The 25319-nt window shown below is 55.7% G+C and overlaps 1 protein-coding gene across 1 annotated transcript in view; it reads right to left on the bottom strand.

Annotated features, from left to right (window-relative positions):
- Positions 1-1331: 1331 nt before the first annotated feature.
- The window catches only part of ARRDC1 (arrestin domain containing 1), a 39914-nt gene continuing 15926 nt past the window's right edge, over positions 1332-25319 (bottom strand). Inside the window, exons 2-8 of the mRNA XM_027687880.1 lie at positions 22988-23098; positions 9195-9245; positions 8466-8620; positions 8019-8201; positions 7396-7572; positions 6809-7220; positions 1332-5910 (exon numbers count right to left, since the gene is read on the bottom strand). Coding sequence (XP_027543681.1) covers positions 5846-5910; positions 6809-7220; positions 7396-7572; positions 8019-8201; positions 8466-8620; positions 9195-9245; positions 22988-23098 — 1154 coding nt within the window. The 3' untranslated portion in view covers positions 1332-5845. The remainder of the gene's footprint in view (positions 5911-6808; positions 7221-7395; positions 7573-8018; positions 8202-8465; positions 8621-9194; positions 9246-22987; positions 23099-25319) is intronic.

Raw genomic sequence — 25319 nt, 5'->3', positions numbered from 1 at the left:
CACAAAGAACCACCGGAATGGGGAGGCTGGAGACCCTAAGGTCCAGCGAGGGCCGGTGTCACCCTGGACATCACCAGCATCCCCAATTAGGGATGCTCGGCATCACCAATATCCCGGCCTGGGGATGCTCCAAGCGGAGTGTAGGGAATTGCCTGCCTTCATCCCTGCTCCTACAAACCACCAACACCCAAGTCCCAGCACCCCGGGGGGCCCGTGCTGACCCCCGGACAGGGGTGAGGGCGGTGGGTGAGGCCGGACACCCACCGGGACGGGCTCTGGGGGCTCCTCTCCCCTGGCATTTGCTGGGGCTCCTTCTTTCCCAGATGGAGCTGGGGACACTGCAGCCACCGGGACAAACTTCCCTGGGCCATCAGGGACGGGAGAGGCTCCCGCAAGAAGCAGGAGTAACCAGGAACACACAGAGCTCTCACATCCCATCGCCACCGGCCACGGCTCTTGTTCCCCTCAAACCCACCGGGTTCGCCAACACCAGCGGGATATGCTGCGCCGAGCTCCCTGTTTTCCTGGAGCAGCTGCTGCGAGCTCAGAGGGGACCGGCAGAGCCAGGACAGGGCTCAGGGCTCGGCCCGGGACAGGGCTCGGCCCGGGACAGGGCTCGAGGCTCAGGGCTCGCCCAGGCAGCCGGGGCCGTCTCGCAGCCTCTCCGCGGCCGCTCCGAGCTCCAGCCGGGCGGACATCGCCCTCTCCCGCCCGAGCCGGGCGAGCGGAGCCGGAGCTGCACATCCTGGGATTCCTGCCAGCAGGAAGAGCACAACCCAACCGCCCCAGCGCTTCCTCCGGCCGCCTCCCTCCAGAGCGACCTTCCCGCGACGAGGAGCTTCCCGTGAAGCTGTGCCAGGGGAAGGTTGGGTTGGATCTCAGGAAAAGGTTCTTCCCCCAGAGGCTGGTTGGGCACTGACCAGGCTCCCCAGGGCAGTGGGCACAGCACCAAGGCTGCCAGAGCTCAAAGAGCGTTTGGACAATGCTCTAAGGGACAGGGTGGGATTGTTGGGGTGTCTGTGCAGGGCCAGGAACTGGACTGGATGATCCTTGGGGGTCCCTCCCAGTTGAGGGTATTCCATGGTTCTGTGATTGACCACGGGAACAAGCAACAGTTACTTCAACCCACCAGGGTCTTCCCACCCCAGCAGTTCCCCCCTCAAATTAGACTTTGCTTTAGCTTTGGCTATAACCAACTTCCAAGCTCCAGCTCCAGCGTGGATTCATCCACTGACAGCCACGAGCCGCTTCTCACCCTCTGTGCCCTCCACCAGGCCCCAGCACACAGACAGCTCTCATTACACCCCCCAGCAAAACACCCGTTGGCTTAAAAAAAAGATCATCTTTATTTACATTTTTTCAGTTCTTTACATTTGGGGGTTTAAAACCCAGGAAAAAAATATTCCCCAGAAGCCATGGTAAACGTGGAAAACTGCGAGTTTACATTGGAAAACCCAGTAATAAATTGCACAGAAGTCTTAGGTTGTACAGAGCCGTCACAAACTGTTGTATAAAACCCCAAAATCTGTAAAGAGAACCACAGGAATAAAGAATTATAGCCACGAGTAGTGGTGCAAGAAAGGGCACAAGTTTTAAGGGTTTTACCCCACTAATCTCTCCTGGGGAGGAGGGATGGGACATTCCTGTCACAGGTAGTTGGAAATATTTTAAAATACAGAATAAAACCCAAAAGGAGCCCAGAACACCCTGTATCTCCTCTCTTGTGCTGGCTCCACAGGAAAACTTCCTAGCAGAAAATATTTACTTTTACAAAACTCTTGAAAGTTCAGCGGGAAGCTAAAAAAGAATCATTGTCCAAGAGAAAGAAGAACCTTCATGTCCCCTGTCTCCCCTTCCCCATCTCCTGCCGGCAGTGGGACAGCAGGTGCCAAAGCAGAGTTTGGTAGGACACAAACAACACTGGAAAAGCCAAATGTATGGAGGTGGAATGTGTGGAGAGCAGGACAAGAACGAAAACATGAAGGACAAAAAAGAAGCAGCAGGGAGAAAAAAAGAAGAGGGCTGGTGATATTTTTGGTATTTTCCGTTGAATGCTGAGTTTGGAAATAATTAAGCCACAGGCTTCTCCCGTGCCCCACTGCTCCCCCTCCTCACTTCAAACAAACCCAGAAACAATTGCTTGAATAATCCGAGCCAGGAATTTGAATGAATTCCTCCCAACTGCTGAAGTTTTTTACCCAGAGCTGGTTTCCGAAAAATGGGCTTTTTTTCCTCTTTATGCCAGAGTTCAGGAAGAGGAGACAGGGATGACCAAGGGCCTAAAGATGCTCCCCAGGACTTCAGGAGGTGGAAGGCAGAGAGGCTGAAGAGAAGGGACATGGCAGCGAGGTAGAGGAGAGAGAGATTGATCCTCCCTGGATTGGGTGAGTGGCCAAACCCAAACCCAAACCCAAACCTTGGGGTTTGCTCCCTTGGGCTCAGCCAAAGCCCTCTTATGTCCAAGGATTTGTTGCCGCAGTGCCCTGGGGAAACAGGTGGGCTCAAGGAGAGCTGGACTAACTCCTCCATCCTGCAGCCCTGGCCCATCCCAAAGGGCTCCCTGAACCATGGACAAGGCTGGCTGTGCCAGGCCTCCCTCCCCTGGGCAGTGCAGGGATGGGCAAGGCTGGGCAGGGGCGCTGGAAACCACAACTTCTCGCCCGTTGTGTCCCTTCACTTGCACAACACTGAGGCTGCTCCAGGGCAAACTCGGGGTGATAACCTGCTGCACCCTGGCCAGAGCCACCTCCCAGGGCTGGCAGAGGCCCCTCTCTGCAGGGTCTGTGCTGGGCAGCAGCCCTGGCATCCAAGAGGATGAGGTGTAGCTCCAACTCCTTCCTGCTCCCTCCAGAGCCGCCAGTGGCTATGGACACTCCTCATTGGTGAAGAAGAATGTTCCCACTTGCTCCTTGCTTTGCAAAGAGGACTCTGTGGAGTCTCCCTGCTTTGCCATGAGGACAGCAAGAGGTGCCCAAGGGCCATTTGTAGCAAAAACAATTTGGGAAAGCAAGCTGAGGTGCATGGGAGGAGTGCAGAGATGGGAGTGGGTGAGGCACAGCCCAGTTCTCCTCTCCACAGCCTCCACCACGGACGGTGCATTCAGGTGAAACAAGGAGCACAGACATCAACTGGGGGTCTGGCCACAGTAATCAAACACCATTCCCATTTTCCAGCCAAGGAACATGGGCTGGACACATCACCAGCAGCTCAGCTTCAGGCATGGAGAACAAGGAGCAGCCTGGCCCTGGCTGTGTTTCCCAGAGCCTGGCTGGGTCAGGAGCCTGCAGTCCAACCCAGCAGCTCCAGAGGCATGGACAGCTCACAGGAATTTTTCCAGAGGTGTGGAAGGGATTTGGGTTGAGGCCTGGAAGGAGGGATAGGTACAGCCAACAGCAAGGAAAGCCAAGGAGCTACAGGCTGAGCCAGGCAAGACAGTTCAGCTGAGTGGGAGGAAGAGGAAGAGCCCCAGGGAAGAGCTGTACCTGCCTTTGACCCCCTGCACATCCAGAATTCTGCTCATGGCAGGCAAAGGCGAGTCTTAAACCATGGAAACTGGGCAGAAGCATTAGCTGAGCAGAGAGTGAAGAAGGATCCATATGTCCAAGGCACACATCACACCCCAGGCTACCTGTGATGACAACATTTAGGCAACACCTACATGCTTCAGCCATGGGATCACCAAAGGGTGGGTGTGGGGAGGAGCCTTCTTCTATTTTTAGTAAATTTATTCCAAATGGCTCTTTAGGCTGATGGTCTCCAGCCCTTCCAGGCAGACCTTGGCTGTGCCACCTCCATCCTCCTGAAGGGAGAGTCCACCCTCCCCTTCCTCTCTGCCAGCCCAGCCCTGGCTTTGGGACACAGGGATGGGAGAGCAGCAGTGCAGTGGCTGCTCTCTCCAGAGCCAAGCCCGCATGGTGCCAGACTCCCTGCAGCCATCTGGAACTACAAGCCTGGCACTGCAGTCAGGACACACCACGTTTATTTTCCCCAGGCTGCCTTGGCAAAGGTCACTGTCCTTCCTGGTGAGAGCAAAAAAAACCTCGTTTCATTTTGTAAGAAACCAGCAAGGTGCATTCCTGGATTTGGCATGAACAGGCACATGGAAAAGCATCAGAAATGGATGAAAAAAGCACAGCACTTCTCTTAGAATAATTTATTAAATACAGCGTTAAAATTTGTATTTACGAATTCAATCATTAAAAACAAAACTTCATCTCATATATATATATGTATATATATATATATTCAGGGACAATGACAATCACTCTCTCAGCATCGGTGCATGTTGTGCCAGCACTGCTCAGAACAGCACCTTCGCTACACTATCCTTAAAGCAGTTCAACGCTTAAAAAAGACCCCAAAATAAAATAAAAAGCATTTGCAAAGAAAGAGTGCAAAGCAGGGCCTGTCCCAGCTGCCTGCAGGGTGTGCAGAGGTGGGCTGAAATGAGGAGGCAGCGGCTGTCAATGCTCCTAAAGGGCTGTCAGACATTGCCTGCCCAGCCTGGGCCGTGTGGGGACCAGCTCTGAGGTGCCAGAGGTCTGGAGGCCGCAATTCCAGCCGTGGCTGGGCGGCCGTGGCTCTGAACGATGTGGTTTCCTCAGCTTGGGCAGGCCATACTAGGCAAGCTAAACAAGGGGGGGAATAAAAGCATAAAAATGAAAAGAAAAGAAAAGCCAGCTTCTTCCCCCGAGCTGCCGAAGGCTGCGAGCGAGGCACAGCCGTTCGTGTCCCCACACGCTCCTGTTCCTCGCTCTCACGCTCTGCTGTGGCTCAGGGGACAGGCAGTAAACCAGTACCAGAGCAGGCCCTGGCCCAGCACCCTCGTGTGCTGCCTGGGCAGTGCCAACCACTCCTGGGGAGATCCCAGGCTGAGCCCCCACGCAGGGTGGTCCCAGAGGGAAGAGTTTCCCGGGCAGGGCCCTTGGGCAGGCTCAGAGGTAGCGTCAGACAGACTCTTGTAACTTGATCATCGTGTCATTCTGGCCTGGGAGGAGAGGGCACCTTGCAGGGCACATGGGATGTGGTTCCCCTACATGCAGAGTGACCAGCACTGTTATCCCAGGAGTGAGCCAGGAGCAAGGATGGGCTGTGTCTGACAGGAACTTTTCCATGCTGGAAAAGGGCAGAAGGTGGGTGGTGGGCACCTCATGGAACACCAGGCTCTCCCCCCACAGCCCACCAGGGCCTCTTGGGTTATGAGCCAGTGCCCCCATGAGCTCCCCACTGCCACAGGGCCAAAGGCTGCCAGTCACTCACCCCACAACACAGGTACAGCGAGGGCTTGTGCTTTTGGCTTTCTGAAAGTCCCTGACCTCCCAAACCTGCTTACTCCAAGAAACCTCCTGCTACCCTTAAGGACCTATGAGGACAAGGAGGAAAGGCTGTCAAAACCATTTCTGGAGAGCATATGGCCCCTAAAAGAGAAGAGAAAGTCCACCCAGCCCAGCCTCCCCCTGCAGTGGAGACGTGCCAAGTCAGGAGCGTTTCAGATAAGGCATCGTGGGTGCTTTGATAGTAAAGCAGTTAGTGTTGACTACAGTACTGGAACAGGCTGCTGCCCAGGGCACCCCGGGGGCACAGCCAGCTCTCCAGCACCTGGTGCAGCAGCAGGACACGGGTCAGTCTCCCAGACCTCTCCTACACCCATGCAGGCTGCTCTGGCTGCCCTTTTTTTTGGTTTTTTACCCCCTCCCTTAAAAAGCCCAGGCTGGGATGTGCCAGTTCCCCCCCCAAGCAGCCAGAGAGACAAGAAGACACCTTGTGCTGTACCAGACTTTGCCACAGGCAGGTGCCCCGTGGCACCAGGGTGGGCAGCGCCAGCAGGGCTCGGAGCAGGGGAGGGCTAGTTGCCATTGCTGATGCTGGAGTTGGCACTGCTGCAGCTCTGCTCATAGGATGGAGGTGCCTCTGTGGGGAAAGGAAGAATGAGAGCAGTTATGGTGAGCGTTTGGGAAGTTCCCTTCACCCCAGCCTGTGTAAGCCAGTGCAGAGTGAAGCAAACCACTGCCACACACGTGTCACACACAGGCACTGCCTGCCAGGACCCCACAGCCTGAGATATGTGGGGTCTGTGGGTGCACACACAGGATTTGAGCCAGCCAGTCCCATCCCTGCCCTGATACCTACAGGGGTTGAAGTCACCACCTCCCAGTCCTGTTCCATCCCTCCCCTTCTTTCACAAGCTTCCCCCTGGCTCCAGGCGACCTGTGCTCCGTGTGCCCCAACCCAGGGCTGAAGTGACACACGGAGTGTCCCGTTACCCCAGTGCCAGCAGATGGGCTGATCTGGGTGCTGACAGACACTGCTTGCCCCTGCCACCCCAGCATGGCTCCAGGACTCCAGCACGCCGGGATTTCCCCAAGCTTTTCCGCCCTGGATGGTCTGTCAGCTCCCGCCCCCACAGCCCGTGTGCTCAGAGCAGCTGCAGGCCCACTCCAAGGCAGGCAGAAGATCTCAGTGACATCACTTTCCTGGCTCTGCTCCCACCAGCCTCACCACAAGCCAGGGAGTTTTTCTATCAGTGGGAGGCTGAAAGCTCATTCAAGAACAGGGAGATCCTCTCAGGGCGAGCCCGGGGCAGGCAGGGGTGCAGACGTGGGAAGGACAGCCAGCTTTTACAGCTGGAAAAGGGGAATCCTCCAGAGGCTAAAGCAGGCAGAGGGATCTCATGACCCCCTCTGACACCAGCCTCTGGCAGACTGGCATTCCCAGATTCCCACCCAGGTCACATCGAGCAAAGAGATGAGTGATAGGAGCCCTTTACCTCCCACTGCCAGCCCTGTCAGAGCCCGGGGGTGCCACTCACCATAGGGGTATCCCCACGTGCTGTACTCAGGAGGCAGGATGAGGGAGCTGGCCGTGGGCACGGGCACCACGTTCCCCTCAGCGTAGTAGGGGACAGTGGCTCCCGTGGACAGGCAGAGCGTGGGGTGGCTTGGGGAGCCCGTCTGCTCTGAGTCCGCCCTGATCTCCTGGAAGCTCAGTCCTGGGGCGTAGCTGAAGGGCTGCTGCTGGGAATGGCTTTTGGTGGGGATGGAGATATTGTCCATGGGGTGATATCCACTGGCAGCCTCCTCTTCCTCCGGGGGGGCACTGGGAACCACTGCAGATGGGATGTGCTGGATGGAGCGGGAGGGACTCAGCGGGACCCTGTTCACAGCAATGTTACCAATGTAAATGGGGAGAGTGACAGACACCTCTGGGGACTTGAGAGAAACCTGGAAGAGAAGGAAAAAACAGTGGCATCCTCATTATGCTTTGCAGTGGGAAGGTTCACCTGATGTCAGGACCACCCACACCCCACAGCTACAGAGCTCAGAGACTGAGCTCAGCCCAGGAGGGAGCACAGAGCCACAGCCCAGGGACGCTCCCCAGGAGCACTGCTGAACTCACTTGGATGTAGTAGTCGATGTGTATGAGGCTGCAGCCCTGCAGGATGGACTGGGGCAGTGCTGGAACCAGGATCTGCTCCTTCCATTCCGCGTGTTTCCAGGCTTTCACTCCCGAGCCTTCCACCTCCGCAATGGTCCTCAGGTCGTAAATCCAGCGCCTGGATTTATAGGCCACTTTCTGTACAGACAGGGGAACACACAGGTAGCAGAGAGGCTGCAGATGGTCTTCTGTCTCCCATAAATGTAAGTCAGGACACAAAACCACCCAACTGCTTTGTCAAATAAGCACAGAACACAAAACCACCCAACTGTTTTGTCAAATAAGCACAGGACACAAAACCACCCAACTGCTTTGTCAAATAAGCAAAAGCACAGATCTGACAGGCATGTTACAGGGCAGGAATACCCATAGTTACATGATAGACTGAGTAGGTGTAAGCAAGACAAGTTCTACCTCCTCTTTCCCCAGGAAGGTAGAGAGAAACCAAGTTAGTCAGATTTGGCCTCCTCGCTGCCACCTCCCAGCCACAGGCAGCAGAGATGCACACAGGGGAGAGCTGCCCCAGCTTTACAGGGGGGTGGAGCACCAGCACAAGCCACAGAATCACCCTTTGGGATGCTCACCTGGAGCAGACTGGCAACCACAGCGCCGGTGTCCCGGCCGGATTTGTTCTCGATGTCCGTGCGGAGCTGGATCGCCTGTCCCACGATGTACCCCCTCAGGTCCGACGTGGCTGTCAGGATGATGTTGCCACTTTTCACAAGCTTGTAGTTGAACTTCTTGGTGATGGACATGGTGTTGGGCTGCTGCAGGACAGCAGAGACAGAGATGTTGGCTCAAGAGAGTCACAAACAGTCAGAGACTCGAAACAAGCAAGCAGAAATATCTGGTCTGAGAGGACACAAAGAACCAGCAACCTGGCACTGCCACACACAACAGGTCCCACTGCTCCAGCCCCCTACTTCTTGCATAGTCAGAGAGTTGTCCAACCACACAGTGACTCCTCAGACAGCAGGACAAGGACAAGTGCTGAAGTGGTGGCACTTCCCAGTGCCCCTCCTCATTCCTACCTCGATGTCAGGGATGTCGTTCAAGTTGAGAGGGCAGAGAACATAGAAGATTTTGTTGCATTTGTAGTCCTTGGAGAAGCGAGGTGTGTCTATCACAGCTTTCACCTGATGCAGGACCTTGCCAAAAGGGCCTTCAAATGATGTAGGAGCAGAGGCTGGAGTGGAGAGAGAAAGGAAAGGATCAGAAGGTTGTGATGACCCACCCTTAAGGGGAAGGAAGCATCCAAGGCTGAGTCAGGCCAGTTTCTGAACTGGAAGTATAGTGCCTTTTAAACAGCTTCCCTCTTTAACAGCTTCCCTCTTTTTAACAGCTTTCCTCTTTGCCTGAGGAGTTCTGCAAGTTTCCCCCAAAAAAAGACCTGGGGTTGAACACTTAGGTCACTCAGAGGCCTTGCTGCAACCTCCTTTACAGAAGGGATCCTCTGCAGCCCCAGGTGCAGGAGCAGGGATCCTCTCTCTGAGCACACTGTGTGCAGGACTCCTGTGCACATCCAGAGCTCTCAGGATCACACTCAGAGAGGCACCAGCCACAGCTCTCACCCGTCTTTGCCCCACTGGAGAGGCTCCCACCTGTCTGAGCTCTCTGAGCCTGACCTTACGCTCCTCTCGTGTCCCCAGGCCCAGCTGTCACCCTGCCTCTGTCACCCAAGTCCTTCTCAGCACACCTTGAGAGGCTGCAAAAGCCAAGGCTTAAAGGGAAGGGCCTTCAGCCACTTTTATGCATCTTACCTGGCAGCAGGAACTGGAAGGGAAAGTTGTGCTCTCCAGGTGTCAGGACCCCTGTGGAAAAAAGAGTGAAAGGTAAGTGGGACAGGCTGACAGGCCTTGTAATGTGTGACCTTCTGGAGAGCACAATCTTCTGGAGAGAGAGGCCACCACCCAGGGAACCACACACACAACCTGGGCAGCTGCCTACAGCCACTGGACAACTCCAGATCCAATGGGCAGCACTTGAAGTAACAGGAGAACCTGCTGCCACCCACCTCTCCTTGGGAAGATGTTTATGGTGAGATACCCTGTAAATAATGTCTTTTGGGGCAGGGTTTAAAGGATCCCAGTGCCATGGCAAGTGGTTATCCCCAGACTACCAACACAGGGCACAGAGCAGGGGTGCTGTGTGTTTATTTTTCCCCAAGCCTTCCCCCTCACAGGCACTCAGGGGAAAGGTGAGAAAGCACAGGCACTGCCTGAGGCTGGTACGGGGGTCTGGTTGGCATCAAGCCGCTACAGCCTCAACCACACACCAAGCCCCTCACAGACTGCACAGGATTCAGGAGCTGGAACCAGAGGTCCATCCACCCCTGGTCCCACGAAGGGACCTGCAATCCCTCAGCCTGGCTGCTTAGAGCACAGGAGCTGAGGAAGATATTTCCACAACATTAAAACCTCAGCACTTGTTTTCTTAAACAATTGCTCTGCAACAGAGGCCTCGAGGGCACAGAGCACAGTGCACAGCTAAAATAACAGCTACAGATTCCAACCCCCCAGCCCCATCCACCCTCCAGCACTGCCATTCAGATCCCAGATCCCCTCCCAGGCCAGGGTGAAGGCTGAACTGGACCCACAGTATGATCCAGTAACATCAATCAGCTCCCAAAGTTGCCTCCAGTAAGAAAAGCACTAAGGTTTATCCACATTTGTTAAATCCGTGTACAAACCAGAGGTTTTGTTTTTAAAGCAGCAGTGCTGAGAGGAGACCTGGATGTCTGCTTAATGGAGACATTTGTTCTGCTTTGTAGGATCGTTGCTGGAGGTTCCAAACCCTCAGATTTGGCTGGTTCCTTTGTTGATGCAAGACGAGGAGACAGCTTGCCTGTTAGCAACGCTGGCTCCCAGAGCTGACAGCAAGAGAGTCCTGTTGTCAGGGGATTAAGTGGATTACAGGGAAGGGGGAGGTGGGGAAGAGAAGGGTAAATCCTCCCCACTGACACTGCACTCCAGGCAGGAAGCTTGACCTGTGCATCGTTCACGTTGTGGAAAGCTGGACCTCTGCTTCTCTGCTCACTCAGCCACCCCATGGGGGCCTGAGGACATCCCGGTGAGTCCCTGTCCCACCCACAGCGCTGAGACAGGAGGGATAAATAACCCAGCACGCGCCTCGTCACTCCAAAGGCAGGTCGGGAGAGAATCAGAGATTTATACACCTTGTCCTCACAGAGAGGAGCAGGGTTGGCTCATTCCCATCACCTCCCATCCACCAGACAAACCAGAACTATGTGGGCTAAAGTGCAGCGCTCACTGCTGTCACCAGGTGGAGGCACAAAGCCGGGCTCTGCCGGGCTTGAGGATCGAGAGCTGGGCAGGCACGGAGGGAGGCAGGTGTGGGACAGCCTCTCCTTTCCCTCCTGGCAAGCCTGGCTCAGGTAAAGGTGCCAGGTGAGATGCAGTGGGTGCCTTTGCTTGTTGGTTCCAGGATAAAGTCTGGCTCATATGAATAACTCCACTAACCCAGGGCTTGTTTGCTGCTCAGAGGGTTTCTGCTTTTTAATGGGCATCATTCAACATTGATCTTACACCCATTATCCTTATTTTTGGAAAGTGAATCAATAATTGGAATGCATTGACTCTCCTGTGCAGCTTTGCAGTAACGGGACTCTCCATCTGAAAGGCAGAGGGAGCAAGTCCTGCTCCTACACTGCAGGAGAGAGGGAGGTGGGAGTTCCAGAGGGCAGTGGTCACCGAGTTTCCACCAAGACCTGAAGAATTCCCAGCTGTCTGACCTGCAGAGCCCCACATGAAGGTGCAGGCAGTGATTTCAAAACATGAAACCTTACAGAACATGAAACCTTACAGCCTTTCCAGGGCCCTTAGGATGAGCTCACAGACTCCATCAAGTGAAAGTTCCTCTTTGACATTACAGGCAGCACCATCCAACAAGTCATTTCGATCAAACTCTTGCCCAGCTCAGGTTCACCATCAGAAAGCTGGGCTGGAAGTGAACATTTGAGCACTTCACAGTTTCTAACTCCCTGCAGAGGCCAGGGGTGCTGCAGGTTGCTCTTACAGCATTCCCAAGCAGCTCTCCCGGGAACACACAGGGCCAGCATCACTCACAGAGGAGGAGGTTTGGCCGTCGGAGCCACCGTGTGACTTGGAGACACTGATGCAGTTTCCACACAGGGAGACCAACCTCTGAGTGAGCCACCAGATAAGAACTGCCCACAGCTCAGCCCAAACAACCCTGATAGTCCAGACCAAGCCCAAGCGCCCAGAGAGCTGTTGGTGTCTCTGGGGAATGGCTGTGACCCCACGGAGCACCTCCAAAGCCCTCCCGCAGCTCCTGCCTGCAACGAGCTGCCCACGAGGGCTGGAAAAGGCCTTTTCTGCTCTTTGCAGCCAGTGAGGAGTTCCCAGAGCAGCCACCCCAGACTGAAGTTGTGCCCTGCTGCAGCTCACGTGGAGCAGGGGCATCACAACAACGTTCAGCTCGTGGACACAGAGCCCCAAGCCCAGCCCTGCTCCGAGCAGGGGGCCAGGGAAGCACAGCCAGCTCCATTCTCCACTTCACTGAGCACAGAGATGCTGCAGGCAATTAGCAGCAGCTCTTGTTTTCAGACCTGCTCCTTCCAGCCCACTCTCTCCTTCCCCCAAAGAGGGAGAAGCATCTTTAGGCACCCTCAACATCCTGGAGTGGCCATTCCAAGAAGCGTGGAAAGCAGAGTTGGAGTTCAGTGCCAGAGCTGTTTCAGAGACAAAGGTCAATAAAAGTAAGGTGAAGAACAACAGATAACCCCGAACAAGATGGGAGACTCCCATGAAGGCATGGGCATGATCCAGAGTGTCTGGCAGGGCCACAAGGCAGCAGAGACTGCAGGTGAGCCTGGGTCCTGCCTGCCTCCCCCTGCAGCAGCAGGAGAGACAGATATTTAGCAGTAACGTGACACCAATCTGCTCCTCCCCCCGGGATCCCTACATTGGGATGAAAAGGGTCCCCAAATACTCCTGGGATCCCCAAATCAGGGGTGAAAAGGGTCCCCCAAATCCCACTGAGATCCGACACTGGGGTTGAAAAGAATCCCTGAGCAGCCAGGACAGACAAACTGGGGGTGAAATGGGTTCCAAAAAACTCCTGGGATTCCCAAACTGGGGATGAGAAGGGTTCCCGAACACCCCTGGAACCCGCAAATTTGAGATGAAAAGGGTCCCCAGAAACTCCTGGTACCACCAAATCAGGGGTGAAAAGTGACCTCCAACACATGCAACCCCCAAATCGGGGGTGAAAACGTTCCCCAAAAACACCCCTAGGACCTTCAAACCGGGGGTGAAAAGAGGCCCCAGACCCCCTGGGATCCCAAAATTTGGTCCCCAAAAACACCTGGGACCCCCAAATAGCAGGTTAAAACTGGGCTTCTGCTTGCCTCTCTTGGCAGAAGATCCTCCAGCACAGACACAGTAGAGGCTTATTTACAGCTTGCTTGGAATTACAAAGCCAACTTCAGTCTTCTGCCCTGTGTCTGGTGGAAAGTTGGCAAATCCCAAGCCAAGCCCCCTTACAGTGGGAAGGGAGGTGGCAACTCCTTTTAAACTGGTTGGCAACTTTGCTCCTAAAGGCTGAACTTCCACTTCCAAATGCTGACTAATCTTGAGATAACAGGGAAAATCTGTCATTCCCCTTGTCCCAGCCACCCCTGTGGGCATGGGCAGGGCACAGACCAATCATGAGCCAACATCCAGGTACTTCTCACATGGAGAACAGCAGCAAAAGCCACCTCAGCTCCCTGTGAGGGACCCCTGCAGTGTCAGTCCCACACAGGGCCTTGAGCAGATCCCCAGGTGACAGCAGGGGAGGTGCAGCACCATGCAGAGCACCCAGAGCTGTCCCACTGCTGTGCAACTCCAGCATCCAAGCAGCCAGTGGAACACAAAGCCCACGGGAAGCCACTCATAGCCCCTGTCCCTCCAGCCCTGAGAGCTTCAAGTAACCACCTGGGACAATTAATGTGCTGATTTCACTTGCAGGTTGACTTTGCAACACAGACAGTTGTTGATAGCAGGCTGAGGGAAGGTGGTTTCCTACCACGGGGGGACCCACTGCCACCTCAACACCCGGGAAGAGCAGCTCTTTTCCAAGCTGCTCCAGAACCAGAGGCTTTGCCAAACCACCCACAGCACAGGCATGGGCACAGCAGGAGCTCAGCACTGCTCAGGGGGTCTCTGGTGGGCTGCAGTGCCCCTGGGCAGCTCACACACTCCCTGTGAGGGGACAGGGCTGTGCCAGCCACGCTGAGCCGGTCCCTCCCCATTCCCAGGAGCTGGAACAAAGGCCACACTGTGCTCGGCTGCAAAACAGCTTTTCCTGAAGTTTACATGCAGCTAAAAATACCTTGAGAAAGTCATGATGCAGCTGGCTTAGCTGGGCTCTGCTGTGGGGCCATACCTGCAGCAGCCTTTACTCCTGATAGGAGCCAGGCCAGCAGAGACCAGCCACCCCCACACGGCCTTGGGAAACATCCTCCCTAAAAGTTCCTGGAGGGAAAGAAGCTGCTGCCCCAGACAGGCTAGAAAAAAACCCAAACCCAGATAGCAGGAGCAGCAACAACACACTGACAGCGCAGAAGAGCCATCTTACAGTGCAAGGCAGAGATCTCCCTGAAGCCAGAGGAGATTTGTCTGGTCTCTCCCATTCATGGCTCATCTGCTTCCCTCCCTTCCACACTGGGAGAGGGATTATTTTCTTGTACCAGTGGATGGGGAGGAGTCCTGGAACAACTCATCCTTTGCAGAAAGGAAATGCCCTGATCCAGAGGGCTGACGCCAAGACTTCTGCTGGGTCCCCTGGTGACACTGCATTGCCACCCAGAGACACCTTGCCACGCTGGAGAGGTTGGGCCTGTGAGAGCTTTGTGATGTTTGACAAGGCCAAGTGCAAGGTCCTGCACTGGGGTCAGGGCAATCCCAAGCACAAATACAGGCTGGGCAGAGAGTGGATTGAGAGAAGCCCTGGGGACAACACCTTGGGGGTGCTGGTGGAGGAGAAGCTCAACATGCCCCAGCCGAATGTCCTGGGCTGATCCCCCAGCGTGGGCAGCAGGGGAGGGGGGGATTCTGCCCCTCTGCCCCCTCAGGTGAGACCCCCCTGCAGAGCTGCCTCCAGCCCTGGGGAACAGCACAGGAAGGATGTGGAGCTGCTGGAGAGAGTCCAGAGGTGGCCACGGAGATGCTCCAAGGGCTGGAGCCCCTCTGGAGCCAGGCTGGGAGAGCTGGGGGTGTTTGGCCTGGAGAAGAGAAGGCTCCAGGGAGACCTTGAGAGCCCCTTCCAGGGCCTAAAGGGGCTCCAGAAGAGCTGGAGAGGGACTTTGGACAAGGGATGGAGGGACAGGATAAAGGGGAATGGCTTCCCACTGCCAGAGGGCAGATTTCAGTTAGATATAAGGAAAAAATTCTTCACTGTGAGAGTGTTGAGGCCCTGGCACGGGTTGCCCAGAGAAGCTGTGGCTGCCCCATCCCTGGAAGTGTCCAAGGCCAGCTTGGACAGGACTTGGAGAAGCCCGTTCTAGTGGAAGGTGTTCCTGTCCCTGGCAGAGGGTGGAATGAGATGAGCTTTAAGGTCCCTTCCAACCCAAACAAAGGTTTCCCTGCACTCACTGCAGACCAGCACAGGAAAAACAATGCCGTCATAGCTGTGTGGGGGTGCAATGACCACTCGTCTGTATTTACACTGTTAAGCAAATGATCCAAGTCGAGCTTCCTCCACCACAGCTGCTGAAAGGGTTTGGGCTCTTGGCCCAGCAGTGCTGCCAGGCCCCTGCCAGGGCAGAACTGGCAGCCAGAGGAAATCACCAGCCCTTCAAAGCCACCCTCCCTCCAGAGCGAGGGGAAGCTCCCTGCCCACACCCTGCCCTGCCAGCAGCCAGCCAAGGGCTGGGAAAGGTCCTCTGGCAGCCTCTGCCCAGCACAAGAGCAGGGCAGGGCTGGGGTTCAGTAGGAACCAACCACACAGGGACAAGGACACTGAGCTGCTGCATCCTGCCTGGGTTCCCAGAGCTGTTCTGCAGCTCCTGGGTTAGTGGCCCGTGCAGACAGGCCAGTCTGACAGCACCGGTGGGGCCAGATCTGCCTGGGCTGCATGTTCCAAGCAGGACCATCTGCCAAACCCTCCTGCCAGGCTGGCTCCCCCAGCCCCAGCCTCTCCCTCCCTGGGGAGCTGGAGGTCACAGCTGGGCACAGCCCTGTCTCCACAAGGCTGACAGCCACCACCACCAAGCCAGGACCTCCAGGATGGTGCCCACGGGGGAAGGCACCGTGGGGAAGCCAGAAAGGGGTTGGGAGGTGCCTTGGTCACTCAGGCACAAACACAAGCTCAGTTGAGCTTTTATTACTTACCCCTGTGAAACCTCACACTGTGGGGTGCTGGGACAGCCAGCCCAGAGGTCTGAGCACACAGCAGGCTGCAGGCCAGGAGACATGGAGTGGCACAACACACCCCTCTGCCTCACCAGGCTGCACCCACGGCTAGACTGGGACAAAAGAGATGAACATCACCAGCCAGGCCAGGGAGGGGATTGTCCCGCTCTTCTCTCACCCGGGGCAGCCTCCCCTACAATACTGGGGTGGGTTGGGGCACTGCAATATAAGGAAGCTATTGAGCCATTAAAGAGTGTCCAAAGGAGGCAACAAGGATGGGGAAAGGCTTGATTTGAAGCTGTGGGAGGACACTGAGGGCACTTGGGGTGTTCAGCTGGAGAAGAGGAGACTGAGGGGAGAGCTCATGGCAGTTCCAGCTTCCTGGGCAGCGGCAGAGGAGGGGCAGACCCTGAGCTCTGCTCTGGGGGGACCAGGGACAGCACCCAGGGAATGATTGGAGCTGTGTCAAGGCAGGGTCAGGTTGGATCTCAGGAAAAGGTTCTTCCCCCAGAGGGTGGTTGGGCACTGACCAGGCTCCCCAGGGCAGTGGGCACAGCCCCAAGGCTGCCAGAGCTCCAGGAGGGTTTGGCTGATCCTCTGGGGCACAGGGTGTGACCCTTGGGGATGGGCCTGTGCAGGGCTGAGGGTTGGACATGATGATCCTTGTGGGTCCCTTCCAACTCCACATATCCTGTGGTTCTGTGAATATCCTATGTTATACTCCCTCTATCCCCAGCAGAGGAGGATGATATTTGCTCTGCAACCACAACTGGGAGCCTGGAAGGTGCCTCTGCACCCCAGGAGCAGATGAAATGGGGTTCCCACCCCAATCCTTGTCTCTCCCCCCTGGTACCAGCCAAGCAGACGGCTGTGGCTCTGTTCCCTCCTGCTGCACACACAGGTGGGGGAGCAGGAACAGGCTGCTCCTTTGGAGTACACATATTTTTTGGTTCTACTAGCAGAGGAACAGCAGGCCAGGCCATATGGCAATTCCTCTCTGGCTACTTAGCGAGTGATGCATTAATTGTGTTGGCCAAATCAAGTAGCACAGAAAGGTACCCGGTGCCTGCTGGTGCCCGTGCCGTGGCTCAGAGCAATATAGTCTTCCTGCTGCCTAAAATCAGCCCTTCCTCTTCCCTGGGGAAGGTGAGCTCCTCCAAAGGTGCTGAGATGGAGTGATATCAGTGTTGCAGATGCACAGCTCGGGTACTGTCCTCTGGAGGCCCTCCAGGCAGAGAGCAGGAAAGCAGCAGGTTTGTGTTTTCCACTCTGGGCTGGAGGAAGGGGCAGCTCTACCTCTGCACTGTGCTGTGGGACACTGACCCCCCAGCCATCACTCTGCCAGCACCCTGCTCACCCCTGCCCTCCTCTCCCTCTCCCCTCATCCACCTTTGCAGCCCAGAAAAATGAATATTAGATACATAATACATCTCGATACTGATGTATCAAGCAAGAGGTCAGAGCTCTTTAGCTCACAGGAGGCTGCAGCAGAGCTGTCAGATGGGGAGCGTTAATTTTGCCCGTGCCAGGGCACTTGAGGTGACGCTGAGCCATCACAGCTTTAGCATGAGGGCTCAGCTCAGGCTCTGGTGAACGAAGCTCATACACGGGATTACAAGCTGCAACAAATGAGGGAAGTGCACACACAGACACAGTGCCACCCAGGGAGCAGCCAACAGCCAGAGGAGCCAGCACAGCCAAAGCTGCCAGGAAAGCCTCAGCGTTCAGCTGGAACAAGAGCTCCCCTGCTCTGTAAGGTAGGCAGGGAACACGGCCCCAGCAGGCTCCACCTTCCCATTCATGGCACCAACTCACTCACAGCAGCTTTGCACACACACAAACACGGCAGGAACAACCCCCAGCACTCCAACATGGGTAATGATAAACCTTTCTGTAACACAGGCAGTGCACCTCAGAGCCCAGCATGGAGGTGAGGGCTCCACTGCCCATAAACCTCTGTGTCAGCACTTCCCAGGGACATTCTCCATGAATTAGCAGGATCCGGCAGTATGGCAACGCTGCAAAAAACCCCAGAGGATTAACCGATCTACTGAGGCAAGAAATTGGGAAGTGCTGAGGAAGCAGTGACCCGAGGCAAGTGCAGATCCTTCCGCGTGGTTTTCCTGGGCTGAACCTGCTCCTGAGCCCGGCAGCACAGTGTGGACAGGAGCTGGAACCAGCACATCCTTAATGGCTCACCACTGCTCACAGGCACCCTCCTGCTCCCACCTGGGCAGGGGCTCTCCAGGAGCATCACCTGCTGACCTTCTGCTCACACAGCAACTCCTGAGCATGGAACGAGAGACACAGGTCTCACAATTCCTGCTCAGTCAGGTCACCAAGCTTTTTAAATTCAGCTGGAAGCCAGGAGAGTCACCCTGTGCCAACTGCTGGCCATGAAGGTGTTGTGCCAGGCTGGCAGAGAACCACCCCAGGGAAGAGGTGATGCACAGCTGCCCCTTTTTAGCTCTTTGTGCAAGAAATCTGCCAGCAGAGGAAGCGTGTGGAGCTGCCAGGAAATCCCTGCAGTGCTCCGAGCTAACTAACAAGCTGCCAGAAGAAAGGTCAGCTGGAAATTACAGCCAGCTCCCTGCACGGGTTCAACTCAGGTACAAGGAGGATTTAAAGGGAATAAAAAAGCCCCAAAAGTCTACCTTTGCATGCACAGGGCAAGGGCTGTGTGTGCAGCTGGAGATACAGGGCAGAAACAGCCTCATGTGGGTGCAGGGACACAATGAACCTGCTCCTCTAAGGACAGAGCTGCAGCAGGGAGGGGGAGAGGAGCAGGAGGCTCCACGGAGCTGAATCACTCCATTATATTGGATCAAGAGAAGCATCTCTGTGTTTGAGAGTGGTGGGTACAAGCAGTGCTATTCTGTACTCGCTGCCACTTGATCTCCTGTGCTGCTGACACCTACAGAAACCCAACAGCCCCCACTCCACTTGCATTTCTTTGTAAAGAGATCCCCCCCCTAAAAAAACCAGCACCGGGGAGCAGTCAAAGCCCAAGTGAGAAAAGCAAATCCCCACCTCAGCCTCCCCTCAAAGCAGGCAAACAAGGAGCCTCCCTGAGAAGCTCCTGTGGGCTGAATGACCTCTGTTGCACTGCACTGTGCTCTCAGCAAACAGAGCAGCGAGAGGCTCTGGAGCAGCTGGCACGCTCTGCACTTCCCAGCAGCTTTTATGTAAAGAGCCCGAGTTCATTAAACCGTTGGCCTGTGTGTGACTGCCAAGGCTGCAGCACAATCCACAGCTCCTCACGGGTGCCTGCTGCCTCCAGCTCCTGCTCAACTCCAGAGGCTTTCCCGGAGCAGGGATGATGTGCTGCTCCAGTGGAGACACCGAGGGGAGCAGAGTCCTCTGCAGCAAAACACTGGTCACCAACCTGCCGATGCTCCAGTGGCACAGCAGAGTCCTCCACACCCTGGGTGCCGCTCCAAGGCAGGGGTGAGGGGGGAAAGTGCCTTAAATAAGTGCCTTACATTGCAAAGGGGGCATCTGGGTTATTTCAGGGCCTGCCTCCCTTCTCATGCAATGTACAGCCCTAAAAAACCCCAAACCGCTGTGCTGTGTAATAAAGCAACGGCTGATGCTACTTAGGACAAGCTGCCCCCTCACTTACTTCAATGCAATGGTGTGTGGGAGGAGAAGTGTGGAGTCGCTCTTAGAGACTTAAAGAGCAATCAAAAAGCCTCCATAGTTTTGCAAACCTGCTCTCCCCTTCCCCCCACGTGTCCTCAAAGAGCACCGATCGCTGTTTTTTGAACCTCCTGCTCAGGATGTGGGAAGGCAGAGCGAGGGTGGGTTGTTTTTCAGGCTGAGCCTGTCCCTGCACCACCTCCCCAGCACTGCAGTGGCACCACTGGAGCACCAGCCACTCACCAGGGACCTGCAAGACAGAGCCCCATTGCTGTGTGGCCTTGGGGACATCTGGGATCCTTTCTCAAGCCGAGCCAACACTATCAGGCTGGATGAACCATCTGCAACAGAGCTGGGGATGGTGCCAGTGGACAGCCTGGCATCACCCTCTGCCCCAGGGCACAGCCTGGCTGCCAGCTCCCCCCAGCACAGACACGCTGCTCCCCCTGCCCTTCTGATTTTTTTAGTACACTTGTTCAAAAAGAAGAGGTACTGGGGGAAAGGCAGGAACAGAGGAGTCCTCTGAGGCAGAAGCAAATTCCTCCCCTTCCTCCATTCATTTCCACTCGTGCTGCTGGGCGGGGACGTCCCCTGTGTGGATCAGCAGGGCAGGAAGGGCCTCCCACGGTCCTGGTCCTGCCCTCCCTCGTGCTGCTTGCTTCCTGTGGCAGGGGAAGAAGGGTGGGCACAGCCAGCCCTCACCTGGAGGAACAGGTATGGATTCACCCTGGGGGGTTCTGTGTGGTTTTTACACACATGGCAGGGCCATACCAGATGCCACTGCAGTGAGCTTTGCTTGTGGTGCTCTGTCACTGGTGGCTGTAGATCCTGGCCAGGGAAATAGTTGTGTGCTGGCCGTGTGGGCCAGCTCCTTTGGGAGTCTCCTTGGAAACGCTTCCAACTCCCTTAACTCACCCACACCCTGGCACCTGCCATCACCCACCAGCGAGCTCACCATGCCAAGAGCCAGCAGTCCAGCCTGCCTCAGTTTCCCCTCCCAGCCGGGGGTCAGCCCTGCAAGGAGCCCCCCAGAGAGCACCCATGAGGGACATTCTGCCTGCCTGAAGCTCCTTTGTGCTCTCTTCAGGAAAGGCCAGGACAGCTGGGAGCTATTCCTGGAAAGCCTAAAAACGCCATGGCTGAGTCAGCACCGAGGCTCCCCCAGCAAACCCCCGCCACTGCCCCACTGCCAGGAGGACACGGACAGACAGACAGGCACACACAGAGGCAGGGACACGGAGCAGCAGCCCAGCTTCCCTCTGCTGTGCCAGCCCAGACATGCATCAATGTCAGGGTGAGGGCTGTGACAGCACGGTTACCTCTGTCCCTGTGCCGCAGGCTGGAGCTGTGCCAGCCCCCAGGGCTTTTGTTCCCACATCCGCAGGAGCAGTGCAGCAACAGCCAGGGGCAGCTTCAAAGTCATCACTGCTGGTGGACTCGGGGCCAAAGGCAGTGCCAACACCACCCCCTCCCATCCTCATCCCACCCAGTCCTCACAGGCCCGGCCATCCTGCCTGGAGACAGACATGGCACAAACACTGCCTGTCCAGTTCCTGAGCATGAAGGGCAAATCCCCATGAGCACTGCCTTGGCTGCATTCCCACACACAGGGACAGCCTGCCCTCTCCCTGTCCGCTTCCCTGGAGCTGGGAATCTGCAGCTGAGAGCTCCAGCAGTTGTGTCCACTGGGACACAAAAAGCTGAAGGGCAGAGGTCAGTGACTGTGAGTACCCAGCAGGCTGTTCCAGACTAACTGCTGGTACTGGGGCCAGGCTTTGCCCATGATCACACTGCAGCTCTGCAAGGCAGGACAGCACTGACACCACAACACATCTCAGCTCCTGAGCAGGGACAGATTTTCCCTTCAGTTCATTGCACCTCAGACAAGTCAGGCACTGCCAGCAGCCCAGCCCTGCCACCCACTCCAGGCTGGCAGAGTCTGTGACACCAGCAGGTGACAGACAGCAGCACTGCACTGGGCAGCACACAAGAGTCTGGGTCCCAGACAAAGCAAGAGCCAAAAGACAAGGGTTTTCCACGAACAGTTCAAGAACTGGGAACACCAAATTTTGCCTGTCTTTGGAATTCAGGCCTTCCAAGTTGACACTTCAGAGCCATGAAAATGCATAGTCATCAATGCATTTTCCTTCCATCCTTCCCAGTCCTCACTGGTCCTAGTTGTCAAGGGGACGGCTCCCAAGGGCAGCCTCACAAGAACTGGCTGCCAAAGCAACCATCAAAGTCTCCCAGAGGCTGCAAACCCAACAAACAACACATCTGCCTCTTCCCACTCCAGCCTGGCTTGTGCCACTGCTCAGCTTCACCAGGACAGAACTGACCACAAGATCACAGCTCTCCCTTGAATCACTAAATACTAGAAGAAAAACGTGCATTTTTCAGCTGTAGGTTTAAACCTCTCCACGAGTCCAGACTCATTTGCAGGCTCCAGCCCCCACCTCATCTAAACTCATTGGTCTGCAGCACCTCATAAAGGGATTTTGTCACCCTGACATTCATAGCCGGGCTCTGTGCTCAGCCCTGCATCCACAATCAGGCAGAAATGTTTCTCATTGCCCTCCCAGACAGTTTACCTCCCCCTGCAGCCCCCGGGCCATGAGCCAAGAGGTGAGCCAGCCAGCTGTCTCCCTTCCCAGGGACCAGGAGCACGCAGCACTCTCTCCAGTTGCTGTGGGGATGAAGTCAGTCTCCCCTCCATGCTAAAAGCTCTGCTTGCAAAGTTGCTGACCTAGCAGAAACTGCCACTTCAGTTTTAACCCGTTTCCTGTTATTAGATAAAACAGTATCAGAGGGCTGAGCTCCTGCTATCCCAGGCTTTTGCCATGTTACTGTTACAGCCACTTGCCTTCAGCAGGTGAATACTGGCACTGCTTGATTTCAACAGGAGCCAGGGCACAGCATGAATTATTTGTGGTAAGGCTGACCTATTTAACAGCAGAAAGACAGCATTCATTCGGGCCCAGGTCCCCCCAGAGGCTGCTGGTGTCACTTTACCCCACAGATAATACAACCCTGTCACCACCTCTGGGCATCTCACTTGTGGGTGGTGCAGGGGTAACTGTTCCAGGCTGATCCTGCCACGCTCCCAGTGCTTCTCTTGGAGCACAAGTGACAACTCCAAATCCCTTTCAAACTAGTCCTGGCTTCCTCTGGCCAGCTTTGAGAAGAGTTTTGTGACCACCATAGTCAACACATGCAGGAAGTGGGGCAGAGTGAACCCACAGGGCCTTAAGACAGAGGAGCAGTCGCTGCTGACAACTCTGCTTCGGGCAGACCAGGGCCAGAGGATGCCAGCAGGGTGTGCAGGGTGCCTGCCAAGTTCTGCACCTACTCAGGATGCTTCTCTGCACAGCTCCTACTAAGCTCTTGTAGTCTCTAATATTGGCTCCCATCCCCTGTGCACAGGCCAAGGCAGCGTGTGAGGGGGTATCTCACGTGCAGAGGGTGCTGAGGTCTGGGTGATCCATCTCTGCAAACCATCCCAGAAGCACAGATCTCCCCCAGGTCTCTGTGGACCGTACCTTTGTCTGCCAGGGACAGGGTGCTGTTGAAGTACTGCTCCTCCACGGTCCAGGCTGTGTCATTGATCTTGTTGGACACCCCACAGGACCCAATGCAGCTCACCTTGATGGCTGTGGAGAGACAGCACACATGTAAGCACTGGGAGAAAGCAAAACCTCAGGTTCAGACCTGCTTCAGGTACTGCACATGGCCCTGTGCAGGAGCAGCGCCTCGTGAGAACACACACAGGGTGCGGAAATGGAGCAGCGGAATCAGGTCAGCTTTCATTTCAAAATCATGTTTTCCCCCTACTCCCAGCACTGCTGAGCACTCCCTGCTACCCCAGTGCTATTCCCAGATATTATCACCTTTGAAGTCCTCATGCTGGCTTCCTTGTGCTGTGGAAGCCCTTACCAGCAGTGACTCCAGCTCCCTGAGAGGTGAACCTCTCTCTAGTTTTCCCCCAAAAGCAGCAGTATCCCCTCCCAATTCATGGAACAGCCTTGGCACTCTGGCTGACAGAGAGACCTTGGTGGCAGAGGCTGTTCCTTGACCTTGGTGCTCTCCTATACACTTGGGTGTCCCTGTCCAGACAGAGATGAGCAGCAGACAGCTCTGCTGCCTCCCAGCCCACAAGGAGCCTGATGTCCCACTGTCCCTGGGAGCAGAGACATGTTCTGCACAAGCCCATTAACCAGCTAAACAAGGTGTACAGCCCTGCCTGAAGCAGCAGCAGAAAGCTGAACCCCCCAGTGCAGTGTGAACAAGTTCTTTGCTGCCTGAGTCCACAGCCCTGCCAATCTCAGAGGACACCTCCACCCCTGGGAGCCTGCTCCCATGTCCCAGAGTCAGTCTCAGCTTCAAAGGATTGCAGTGAAAGCACTTTGCCCATTAACACTTGCCCTGCATCAGGACCTCCAAAATGTTGATATGCACGGTGCTTCCCAGCAGCCAGACACCACTCCCAGGTGAGTGGCTTCCTCCTCTGTTGGAGACACAGGGCTCAGCAAAGCCACACAGCACAGTCTGGAGGCACCAGAGATGCCATCTGACCCTCCAAAAGCAAGGACAGTAATTTGAGCTCTGTTCGTGCCTCGCCTGGAGAAAGTCACCCCTGAGCTCAGCCCGCAGCCTGGCTCAGAGGAGCCACATGGCTCTCAGAGGAGCTCCCCACAGACATTTTCAGTTAGTTTTGGCCAATGCTCAGCAGGTTGAAATTAAACTCTGTGTCGACACTGGACCACAGAGACAGACAAACGTGACAGACTGGCCGTGCTGCACAGCAGGAGAAGAGCTGCAGCGCTACCCCCATGCAGGGAGCACTGCCACAGGCAGACCTACAGTGGCACAGAGTCCTCAGGGCTGTCTCCCATCCCAAATCCCACCAGGTTTTGCATGAGATTTAATGGACCCACAGAACTCCCTCACCCCATTTGCCAGGTGCATAGTTCTGCTGGCAGAATGGTGGCAGGAACCACCCAATAGACTCCATGCCCATTTCACCCATCTGCTCCCCATAATCAAGCCACAGCCACAGGAAGCATCTCCCTGGGAAGCACATGGTCAGTTTGCTTTGGATTAAGAGCTTTCCCATCCCCTCCACAAGCATTCTCAGCCCTGCCAATACCACCACCTCCACCCACCTACCCAAACACCAAGTGATGCTGTTTGCAACCACCTCAACCAGCTCCCCAGAGCACCTGCCTGGCCAGTGCGACCTTGTCTTCCATGCTGATGCAGGACAGTGTGGAAAGAACCCCAAATCCAGCCCTCTCTGCAGGGGGAATGCAGAGATTTTGCCCCAGTCCTGGTAAAGGCAGGTGCAGTTTGCTATGTGCAGTCAGGTGGAATGAGCTCCTCAGGGCTTAAAGTCCCTAATCCCACAAGGAGGAACAGCCTCCCCCCACCACACCTCCTACCATACCCTCACAGCTGATCACGAGTGAGAGGAAGAGCCCGTTGTGGTCCAAGTGTTGTTCTGTACTCAAGAACAAAGGATAAGCAGCTCCAGATGCCAACTCTCATTAACCAAACACAAATACAGCACCAAGGCTGACATCTCTCACTTGTTCATGCCTGTGATGTGTGTTGGCATTTCCAAGGCAGGGCAAGAACAGGAGCTGCCCACCCCACAGCACACCTGGGCTGAGCCCTCGCAAGGTGAACCATCACAGCAAACCCCTGGCACACCTCCAGGTGACACCCAATTCTCTCTTTTGCAAGATGCCAAAGCCAAAACCACAGAGGGGTCTCAGCATCAGGAGTCACAGAATCTGCTCAGTTGGAGGGGACCCACAAGGATCATCAAGTCCAACCCTCAGCCCTGCACAGGCCCATCCCCAAGGGTCACAC

This window comes from Neopelma chrysocephalum, unplaced genomic scaffold (assembly GCF_003984885.1).
Source record: "Neopelma chrysocephalum unplaced genomic scaffold, ASM398488v2 Primary Assembly neopelma1_74, whole genome shotgun sequence".
Taxonomy (NCBI): Eukaryota; Metazoa; Chordata; class Aves; order Passeriformes; family Pipridae; genus Neopelma; species Neopelma chrysocephalum.
Note: the sequence above shows the minus strand (reverse complement) of the source record. Positions and strands in the feature narration are given on the sequence as shown.